Source organism: Osmerus eperlanus, chromosome 1, assembly GCF_963692335.1.
Source record: "Osmerus eperlanus chromosome 1, fOsmEpe2.1, whole genome shotgun sequence".
NCBI classification, from domain to species: Eukaryota; Metazoa; Chordata; class Actinopteri; order Osmeriformes; family Osmeridae; genus Osmerus; species Osmerus eperlanus.
The window spans coordinates 20,079,657-20,091,820 of NC_085018.1; the positions used below are offsets into that span (position 1 = coordinate 20,079,657).

General features: G+C 41.1%; 1 protein-coding gene across 1 annotated transcript in view; it reads left to right on the forward strand.

Moving 5' to 3' along the window:
• The first annotated feature begins 417 nt into the window (after positions 1-417).
• The window catches only part of ca16b (carbonic anhydrase XVI b), a 70,827-nt gene continuing 59,080 nt past the window's right edge, over positions 418-12,164 (forward strand). The window contains exons 1-2 of the mRNA XM_062468692.1: positions 418-1,020; positions 11,668-11,772. Of these exons, the coding sequence (XP_062324676.1) occupies positions 936-1,020; positions 11,668-11,772 (190 nt within the window). The 5' untranslated portion in view covers positions 418-935. The remainder of the gene's footprint in view (positions 1,021-11,667; positions 11,773-12,164) is intronic.

A 12,164-nucleotide genomic window follows, 5' to 3' on the forward strand; every position in this document is an offset into this window, starting at 1 on the left:
CTAATGTCAAGTTTTCAGTCTGTTTTCTCTTTCAGTGATTTTTCAGATATACTGTTTTTATAATGGTATCAGTTGCCTACTGTTCATTCCACAAGTAGGCTAGTCAAACATGTCTCTCCTCGGAAACAAATTTATGACATCCTGAATTCTGCTATTTCGGTCACTGGATTTGACACCTTAATTCAAAAGACTACATCTTTTAGTAGGCCTATCACGATGTCTCTAGATACGTATGCTACCATCTCTCTAATAACCTCCATCTAACAAAGTTAGTGATTGATGCAGAATCGTTGGCAAAAATCGTTGCGTGTTTGCCTCAGTTATCATAGTTAAAGTACACCAAATTGCATAAAGAGGAGCGAAAAACTCTATCTTGGTAATCAGCAACGGCGCTAGGATCCAGCAATCTGAGATTCTCCCTCCTATTTGTTCATTCGCTAGGTTGGCTCACTGTGGCTGTATTCCAAGCCTGACCCGTTCGCCAGAATTCTCTCATGCTTGCTCGTACCGTAGGCTTACTTCCTGGATGGGAGTATGGGATATTTCCCGCAGTGCTTTTGCTAAACTCACTATCGTTTTAAGTGATGCATTGAGATATCGATGACTGGACGATTTATTGGTCAAAATTTGACACTTGGATACTTTTGCTGTAATTAAACTGACTCTTAGCGCAAGGATCAATGTCCTTCGAAAATGTAGCTTAGAGTAAGCCTGGTGCATGTGGCCGAGTCTGTCAGAATTTTTCCTTTGGTGCATAAGACTATTTCTCGATGCAAATGCTTGTACATTTTCCATCAAGGCATTCAGTATCTGACGTTACAGTTTCGTTCACGCTGCATTTGTTAACTTGATTTCAATTGTAATCAAGTTTATGTAATTTTTGAACATCAAACTTTGTCACCCTTTGCCTTGTTGCTCTCGATGAGTATTCAGACATGCGGAGAATACTGGATTCGAGTTTCTGGTGGATCGTGCCCTTAATTTTTTCAACCTTGACGAAACCTACGGACAGTCACCCTGGTAAGTCGTTGTGACCATCCTAAAGAATAACCAGAATTGGCCACAATGTAGTTGAACGTAGATATATCAAGGACAACCCAAGGCTATTCGGATCCTGTATGATTGGAGAGGAATTGACAGATGATAGCTGGACATGGCAAAATGTTTTACCACGTCTGGTTTTATGTCCAGACTTCAGATGACTATATTCAAACAATTAAGTATGATTTTGGAGGACAGTTGCCCAGGCACAAATTGGCCATGTGTGGGGATGACAGCTGTACAGGTATGTGACAGTGACATGGCAGCAATGTCCTGCGCTGCACTGGATAGTTATGCACGTTCCTTGGTTTGATGCCCGTGCGTGATGTAACAACAGGAGTCTGGCTCCCGCCAGTTACAGTGTAATTAGGTGTCCTTCCATATAAATTAACGTTTACTATACAATTATCACTTTGATCAGCATTAGATCATCAGCCTGATTTGTATGCCGTATATGTTCTCCAACAGAGTGGTTTAAGCCAGGATACGAGGGGTGGAAGTGAAGCAACGTCCATCATTAATAACAATTCCCATGCTTATTCAACATAAAAGGCCAGAATAGCCTTTGTTTTTGTAGTCTGGGATTTGCTGAGTCTGCCTTGTTATGGGGCTGAGAAAGTCGCACCACAAATGGCCATCGCATCTTTGTTTTCGTTCCTATTTTCAGGCCCATCCCAGAAGAGTTGGACTACTGTATTTGTCAGTCTGATTATAGTTAGGCTCTCTTGAGCTTACCTACAGGCTACACCAGCAGTCCACAGTATGTTTTTACTGTACCCTACATCTAATCTGGACATGTGCTCCTACTGTGATGACATGCAAAGTGCATGAGCAAAAGTACCTGAAGTGATGGTGTGTTACACTGTTGATGACTACCAACGTCAACTGTAAAACTCAGTCATAAGAGCTGAATCAAAATGTGTATATCTTGATTCTGTCAGGTAACAAGAGGTCTGTAAAAGACAGCCGCACAATTAGTCATTTAAAAGGACTCTCTGGGACATGTTTGGTCCCAGTGGTAGGATACTCGTTTTCCTGGAATGGTGATTAATGTCCGGGCAATAAGGCACTGTCACTAAAGGACGAATACTGCTGCACCCAAGGACTCTGCCATATCAATAACTGTCCCTTGCCTTGCCTTCACCTTTCTCATCCTCGGTATGTGCCACTACCTTGCCAGCTTTACTTACTGATGATCTGTCAGTAGACACTGCTGTAGTACAACAGCACATAAAATCCGGAGAATTATGCAAATTACCGTCACCTATAGCCTATAAAAAAACAATCTTCCTAGGCTTTTATGAACAACTAGACTAACTGTCCTCTGAAGCACTTTCTCTCTAATTGGATCATTATTTTCAGTGCATGGGAATCATTTAGCTGCTAATATTCGCTTAACAATATGGCTTTGATAAAGCTTGAAAAAAAATCACAAATTCTCATGGTACAACACTGGTTTGTGTAATACAGAGCTTAAACGACAATAGTGGAGTTTGTCGAGTTTGTCTCTTTTTGTTTGAAGATGTAAGAACAAGATGGAGGCGGCTTGTTGGATTATTTAGTAAAGGAAGGGATGGGTTTCCGATTACGTTATGCTCATTGTTTTGGAATTTGTTGTTCTTGTACCATTGTTGTATTTTGTAAGTCCTCATGTATTTCTCAGGGACAAGTTAGGAATTGGGAAGTATACTGTAAAAGGACCAAACATTTAGAGATGATCAATCCAATACAGTATTTATTTATTGTGATGTGCTTTAGTATAACTGTATACAGTAAGTGGTTGTTTGGGTTTGCGTGAGACCCAGCCTTCTTTTCTGCAAAATATTTTTCTGTGACAAACAAATGTAGAACAGCAGAAGGCACTTCTCCCACAAAATACAACTCTGTTTATAAAGGTATAAAGATGTTGTCAGAGTCCTGTCTGAATATCCCTGTGTCCTTCATACCTAATGAGGCTTGAGCGACACTGTGATTGAGTGGCTGTCAATATAATGAAATCAGAACTGGATCCTTCATTCTCCTGTCCCTTCTCTAACTCTAGTCAACCATATTGACCTGCATAGAAGTAGTAAATCATTTAACTGAAAGCAAAGAAATCAATAGGACAGAAGCATAAAATGTAATTGGACATATTGATTGAAATGCACTTCTTTGATCAGAAAATTAGATCAGCTGGTCAGCATGTCATATCATTAGAATATGGTGGATACATGGAATCAGTTTATCATGCCAGAGTAGCCAACTTATGATTTATTGTGATTCTGGTGTGTGAAAAATTGCCTCGTAGATTGACACACTGAACAAAGAACTTTACAATGTTTCTCAGCAATCATAAGTGTTGCATGAGTAATGAAACAAACCCCCTAGCCTCTGACTGAGTGTGGTTTAGGTCTAGCTGTTAACCTGCCCACAGATGTTGCACAAGCCAAACCACTGAGCTGATTTCTCTGTAGACATTCATTTTCACATTCAGACGTGGAGGCGTAGAGCAGTCAAGTGCCTTTTTACAGTCCAGTGCTCTGCCTGTGAATTGGAAGAGGACCCTACTCATTAAATGCTTGCAGTGATGATGTTTGTTTTTTCCATTTTAACGCTCTGAGACATCCGTCCCTTAGGCCACACTCTGCTGCTGAGTCTGAGCCAGTGGGTACGTGTGCTTGGGTTGTAGACCTGTAGGTATGTTCAGTTTGTACGCACCAAGGAAAAATTCTTCTTTAGAAGCTACGTGGAGACAGTATTTAAGCCAGCCCAATGGTTTTAGGTATATTCTGCTGAGCACCGCAACATGTTAGTGTGATGACAGTTTGAGTGAATGTTAAAGTGACACCAATAGTTTTTATTTCATAGTTGGCATCCCCTGTTAAAGCAAAAGTCAAGGCTGTTTTGTATGCTTTTAATTTGAGTGTTGTTGCAGTAAGGTATTACATTGGGACAAAAGACAGTAACCACTATTGCAAACAGTTTGGTCTTTGGTTGTTAATTTGCTGGTATTCCAGGTAGGGATATGTGCTGAGGTAGTTCATTTTTGAGGCCGAGCTGAGTTTTCTGTAATACAAGGTGCCCTATCGATCCTCTTGACATGCCCCCCTTTGGGTAATGCAAATTTGTATTTTCTCCAATGCAAACTTTCACCCCCCTGGTAGTAGAACCCTAATTAACAAGATATTTGTAATACCATGGCCTTTCCTTATGACATTTTCATATATTGCATCATTTTAGGCTTTCTCGCCAGCCTTCACATTCTAAAAAGTTAAATATGTGTAAATTACATGAGAGAAATATTGAATCAGCCTATAATTATGTCCGCTTATTGATATCCATAGAAACCTTTTGGAAACTCCAATATCTGTGTTATCCTCAACGCTGCCCTTCCTCTTTGTGTAAACACAGAAGTAGGGTCTGTAGTGACTGGAGTGTGGATGGGTGTTATTGTTGGGATTAATCCTCATATGACACAAGTGTTTATCACAGATGAGACAACCTCTCCCCAGGTAACCACGAATCTCCCAGGGATCCCAGAAATCTGCTGGCCCAGCAGTAAACAACCAGCTGGAGGCCTGGAAACCAGCAAGCGCTCCTCATCAACAGCAGAATAGACATCAGAGAATAAACTAAAGCCAGGATCTTTTTCACTGATCTATGATACATGGGATGCACTACAGACTGTACCATAGCTTGGATGCCATTGTTGAAATGGATGGTCTTTTAGAAATTAATAGAAAAAAACATTGCTGAGAGACAATGGAAGTCTGTACTGTTTAGGTAAGTGTGCTGTGACAATCACCTTGATTGTTTAAGGTGGCTGATACACTAGCAAGGTCAGAGTCACGCTTCTGGAGCTCTCATCCATAAGAACCCACTGTTTGGTCCGTGACATTAATTTAAGATGCCAGGAAGATGCACAACAACACTCAAGCTCATCTCCAAGCCTGCCATGGTTTATCAAAAGATGGGGACAAGGATCTTTCTATATATATATATACATACATATATAAATAGATATATCCAACCACAAGTGGTTATATATCTCTATATATATCTATATATCTATATATATATATATAGATATATCAAGTTAAAGTCTTTTATTGTCAGGTACACAGAACAACACAAGGTCAGACTGGGCACTGAAATTCTTAAGACAAGACAACGCAAGCACCTGGCATAACATAACATATAAGTACACAGAACATAATTTACATCTATGCGAAGCTTAAATAAGTAAAACTTCCTAAATATACAGATAACAATAAATAATACACTATACTAACCCTAAATACTAAAACTTCCTAAATATACAGATAACAATAAATAATACACTATACTAACCCTAAATACACAAAACCTATTGCAACCCTATAACCTATTCTAACCTAGGTGGAGTACAGTGAGTGCATATATATATATGAGTGTATATATATATACGAGTGGCTTTATACATATATATAATTATACAGCAGTCCACTCGTGGTTGGTTTGTCTTGTCAAAACCAAGACATAATTATGCACAGCCCCAGATCTTAAGCACGTATGTGTCTGTTTTTATAAGTGTCTGTGTACGATTGCTTGTTTTCATTTCACAAAAGAGAGATTATATGAACACACTGATGGCAGCAGATGGCTGGTAACAAAATATCATTACATTTCCGCTCAGAGTACTGCCTTCTGCCAAATAGTAATATAAGAATGAGCAGGGGCTTTAGGAAGGTATTACCCAGGGAAGACAGATCCCACTCAAAAGTTTCATATACGTAACTACCCTTCTTTTCACACAGTTTTTCTTTGTCGTATTCTGATATTATTCACTGGTGGGACTGAATGTAATGTTAGATATCATCTGACAATAAGTTATGGATGAGGTTGAAAAAATATTTTCGTAAATATTGTTCAAAAGGTTGATTTTCTTTTTTTTGACAAAACGTTTTGAAAAAAACTTTTTAAAACCGAAAGGCTGAAAAAATATTTTCAAAAATACGTTTAGAAAAAAACTTTTGAGGGGTTGAAAAAAGATTATGAGAAAATAATAAGGAAATATTGTTCAAAAGGTTCAATTTTTTTTTTTTGCAAAATGTTTCGAAAAAAACAGTGACAGACATCAACAGTGAGATGTAAGACAACTTGTACTGTATTTTAGATTTCCTTTTAAAGATGGCTGTGGGTAGGTCTAAATGCAGTACTGTTACTAGTTGGTCAAATGGTAAACTTACAAATGCCCCAATGTTAACAGTAAGATGAAGGGGAATGTGCTTTGTGCCAACCAAACAAAGTGTTTTCAGCCCTTACATTTACATTACATGTAGTCATTTAGCAGACGCTCTTATCCAGAGCGACTTACAGTAAGTACAGGGACATTCCCCCGAGGCAAGTAGGTTGAACTGCCTTGCCCAAGGACACAACATCATTTTGCAGGAATCGAACTCGCAACCTTCAGATTACTAGCCCGATTCCCTAACCGCTCAGCCACCTAACTCCCAGCCCTTAACAACATATCTTTATTTTTCTTTAAAAAAAATGCCATTGTAAAAAAAAACGTCACTAAAGCGTTCACGGACAGCAGGGGGTGAAGAATCCTTCAGAGATGGGTAATGGCTGTGCAGTATTGTTCAACAGCAGATTTATATGTGGATCAATAGCAGGACATTTAACCCCAGGGACCATAACTCCTGATAATGGTCTAAAGGAGGACCTCAGAGGCCATTGGCACTTTGCCACTGTAATTGCTGTATGTTGAAAACACCACTTTACTCTCAATAAATTCACTATGGCAGAATGTTGTGGATGCTCAGAAGTATGCTTATATTGTTTGAGGACACAGTAGAGGGGAATATAAAATACAATAGTAATTCGACTGGACAGACTTAAGTGCTTGTCTACTGCAATACAGCATTTGTACGCGTTTGGAGAAAATGTCAAATGTAAAGAACGAGTGTTCACTTGACCTAGAATATCATGGACCCTTAATGTGTTTAATCTAGCTTTAACCAAAGTCCCAGATACATGTAATGAGTAAGTACATTTAACAGGCTGAATCCTCTAGTGGACCCATGCTGGACTTGGTTAAGATGGGAGGTCCAAGAGACATGGCTTAACATATTAGCCAAGACCTAATAATGGCATATAAAAGTGTCAAGAAACCAGCATCGATGTAGTGTTTAACTTTGGAGAATATGTGTGGCAGTTTGTAGCACAATATTAACAGGAAATGTTATACTATTCATTCTGTTTATCATAAGTAATGCAGATAACAGTATTCAAACAGACTCTTGACTTGAGTTAAACTTCTACTTTTCACCAGGAAGTTTGATTTCAGTGCACTAAGGGGGTGCCTTGCAGACAATAGGACAATTGACTATCACTAGAGCCATACACAAGAAAACCCAGGATGTGAGTACTATTTTCCCACACCCAGGGAGCAGGGACTGTTTTCAACAAGTACTGCACCAGACTCCAACAAACTAGGCTATACTTACTGTTGGAGTCTTTTTTTTTTTAAGCTGACATGACATGAAAACTTCACAAATAAGGTCTAAGTCATGTAAAGGATGTAATACTAAAGTTACAGACAGGTTGTCAAAATCATTCAGAAATATAGGCTCCTTCCTTAAGCTGCTGTTTTCTATTCTAAAGCTGACCAACATGACCAGAGTAATGTTAGGCAGATAATGGAAAATGACAGGTTTGGATTCGAATGAAGATATAAGGGACAGGCTGTTATCTTATTCCATGATGTATAGGCTCTATTGATTGTTGCATAGCCTATAGGCTTATCTAATGTAGATAAAAACACCTATTGTGAGATTGGTGTCCAATCTTCTGCAGATGGCTTGCAGTCCACTTCAACACAATGCAGGTAACTCTGCTGATATAGGATATTACCTCATACCATGGTAGATACACCAGGGCTCTCAAGTCTCACGCATTTTCCATGAGACTCACGCATTTCATCCATTTCTCACGCTCTCAGGCAACACCTTGTATTTCTCACACTGAGAAGTCATTTCTCACGCTGAGAAGTAAGGGATAACCTGTCTATATAATATTAATGGACGAGGCGCAGGTATACGAAAGGAAGTTTTCTGCCGAGTTGAGAGCTGTCTTGAGTTATATAGAGTTAAATACCCCCCCCCCCCCCCCGTCTCCTGGATTTTAGTACCCAAATGTTGACAGGTATGGTAATATTGAAACTTGAGAGCCCTGACACAGTATGCTGCTGTAGGTCTTGTGTTTTTTCCATTTTTGAGTTACACAACATTAGTGGATGCCTTCTTCCTTCCTCATCATTTCATGCTAGCTAATCTGCATGTTACTCCATATTGAGTCTGATTGAAACATACTGGTACATCTAGTTATCCCAACCTGCCTGCCCTGAAATTGCACTCCTTTTAGTATTTTGCTTTCCACCAAAGCAACAACAAAGACTGCACAGGTGAATTTCTTCCCACTATAAACTTCCATTTTATGTCAGTGTCACACCGGCCTCTATGCAGTGAAAGCTAACTGAATGGTTCTTTGCAGTGTATCTGTCTTCATTGTGAGGGGAAAAAAAGGTCTTACTTTTTATGTGCTTGGTTATGAAAGCCTTTGGGGTATGCTCCTTCATTGCTTTATTTTGTGGCAGACATCTTGTTTCCTGGCTTTTCTAAAGCCTGCACATTTATTTTTCTTTCCTTTTTTGGGGGGCTATGGCTTCTTTTTGAAAGCTGGAAAGAGCCAGATGAAGAAGAAAAGCACCCAACTTTAGAACAGGTGTGTCTTTTTGCCTTGCAACCCCTGCTCTGGGTGTACTGTGTCTGACTGAGCAGTTGACTGTAGTTGGCATTCTCCCTGCCAGATGGACGGGCAGCTAGGAAGTAGCCACAGGGACAGTGGTTGCCAGGCTGGTATCGTTTCCTCACTTTGAAATTCACATGAGCATCCTTGCACTATGATGAGGTTTCCATTAAGCTTCTTGACTACAACTTCTATTTGAGGAAAGTCACTAGGGTTGGGGATTGTTTCATCCCTGGAGTCTACATGGGCACAACAAAATGGTCCGGTAGTGTGTCTGAAAAACTTGTATGCCTACAGCAGGCTAATATTAGTACTAGATCTATAATACATAACATACTATACTCTTTAACTTGACTCTTGAATCATGCAGTGTTGTTTTAAGACATTAGACCAGTGCTGTTACATGAGCACATTAGGCCTACATGCTTTCATCATCCAGTTTTGAATTCTGTTATAGCACCTGCTGAGTCAGAAAAAGCTTTTGCATAATAATCTGCCAATGGCATGTGTTACACTCTTATCCGAATGTCCTGGTGCTTCAGGTCAAAACTGTCTTGGCTTTAACAACTCCCCTGCAGGCCAATTGTGATGCATCCATGCTCATACTCCAGACATCTTTAACCAGTTGTGGTGTATTATTAAAATGGCTGATGGCTGAGTGTTCCTGTGGTAACTGCTGGAGAGTTATTCAGGGATTCTCCAGGGGGCGGGGTGCAGTGTTTTGTCAATGGGTGCAGAGATGCAGAGTCTACACTGGGGGACATGGGTTTTGTTACTCTAAGTGGAAAGTGGCGTGTTAGGGTTTTGCCAAGTCTTGGCATGTTAGATCTCTTTTTGTGAATACGACATAAAATGTATAGTTCTTATACTGATGGGTGTTGTTTGGTAATCTAATGGCCGGACTGAAGTAGTGTGGGGGTGCTCGGGGCCAGCTTCCTGGTGGATGCTCTAGGCTTGGGAGCCTGCGTTCTCTATTCTGGCTCAGAGCAGGCCTAGCAAGGCCCCGTGTTGTCTGTTCAGAGTCTATTCTAAAGATGGGACTGCTTTAATCCCATGCCCAGAGGAGATGGCTGATACGGTTGAGAGTAAACTGTTGACACGGTGCTGTCTCCTCTGCTTTCTGATCAAAGACGAAGCATTCTCCTGTTCCACAACCTGTCTTCAAATAAGCTCTACTCCCCCACACAAACTCGCTCCCTCTTTTTTTTTTTTTTGCTATCTATTCATATTGACTGCCTTTCAATTTCAAATTAGCTCTAGCTTTAGCCATTGGCCTTCAATAGGAGTTAATTCATTGGTGGCTGTATTTGGGAACGTAAGGCCTGCCTCCTGGTCATTCATTTTAAGTAGAGTAATGACTGTGGAAGTGATGTGCTACCTTTTGGTTGACAATATTGCACCACTTTAGGCACAGAGACAGAGTCAGTTTGTTTGTCGTAGTAGACTTGGTGAAGTGTTTAATTAATTCCCCTTTAATGATGCAACCATCAGTAAGAGCTGAACAGAGCTGTTTGCGTGTGTGAGCCATTGATGTGCCATACTAAGTCAAGCACTTGAGTCACTCCCTGGAACAGCTGTTGAATAAGGAAGCAATCTGCCTTAGATTCCTGTAGCAAAATTTGACCTCAAACAATGTCACAGTGTGCCGTTGAGAGTGTTAGTAGGAAATGGTTACTTAATCTGGGCAGATTGGACACTGCATGTTACAGGGGTGGGTGGGCTGTGTTTACCTAAATCGAATGGGCAGACAGACATGATTACCTGGTTGTAGACAAAAGGTTTGTGCCTGACTGTGTGTATTAGACTCTCTGATCTCTGGTATCTGATAATTGGGGTGAGGTGGGTGAGAGAGGATGTAGTGACAAACCAAGCCAGGAAGGTTGCGGTGTAACATCAGGGTATTTGATCACTTGACATGGAGGCACGTTGACATCGCCCACACTACTTGTGTGCCAGGAGAGACCTTCGAATAAAGCTGGAAACACAGCAGTAGGGGTGGCAAAAATTGCAGAAATAATAGCTACTGTGTGTGGTTCAGGTAATGTGGATACACAGATGTGGCCAACAGTGTAGTGTAGTGCAAGGCCTCCATCACAACTGCCAAATTAGCTAATATTGGTGATTCAGCCACAGCAGGGGTGAGCCACTGTTCCACACAGACCCTTGAAAGGGGCCTCATGCTAAGCAGTTTGTCGGCACCCTCCAGGAGAATAACCTGGCCTCTGAGCTCACCATGTGTTTGTGTCTGTATAGTTCACTCAGTTGGATACAGTGGGCATTATGAATAAGCACATTCAACCCCACAACAAGCCCTCTCTCGCTCCCTTCAGAATGGAAGCATGTGTTATTAATTTGGGCACAAACAAACATCATATTTCTCTGGATGGCTTTCTCATTGATTTATTCGATAAATGGAGGTGGTACTCAGCCTAGCCCATGCCAGGCCAGAACCATGAATGGAGCTGATTGATGGCAAGAGATCGGAAGAGATTTTACTCTCCAGAAACGCTTTCCTTCTGTTCTCACCGGCAGCAGCAGCCCCCTGGAAGCAGCCCAATGGTGATAATCATTACTTCCCATTAAGTCGTAGTGTCAAACGATGACACCTGGGCTGCTGAGTGTGAGGTGGCTAGCCACCATTCGCTGCTGCCGCTGCCGCCGAGGGCCATTGAGCCCAGCAGCTGTTCATCTTCTCACCCTCTCCCTGCTCTGGCTGGAACGTCTGGATGTGGCAGTGTTCTGGAGTGCTTAGACATCCCTCAGTGTAATCACCTCTGTCGACCATCTAACCTATAGGGCTGTGCTATAGATAATGATGAGCGTGCCGTCTGACTCCTGTTTCGCTGTCCTCCTCAGCTCCACAGGGTGGCCAGCCCGGGTCCGTGGGAGAGAAGGCTCATGGGAGCCCTGGCATGAGGAGGGAGAGGAGAGCTACAGCAGATCACTACTGGGCATATTCAGGTGAGTCTCTGACAGACACCATCCCTTCTATTCATGGAAACCCACCCATTGAAGGGAAAATCTTGAGGTAAATTATATTATTATAATTCCGACATTTATCACTTTTTCTTCTGAGTATCAAGTTTTATATATTCTGTTGGTCTTCCATCTTTGTCCATCTGAATGGCTTCATCCTCCACTGACCTCTTCATTGTGTTCGTACAGTATGATCTAGCACTAGAACTCCTGATAAGCCTGTTTTCATGACTTGGAAGTACCTGTACTGCACCGTACATTTGGTTCACTTACTCCAGTCATACATAACTAACATAACCTATTCTTAATTTATTTAAATAAAATAGTCTGCAGAACCACTACATTACTGATGTAAATGTGCTCTCCAGCCTCTATCA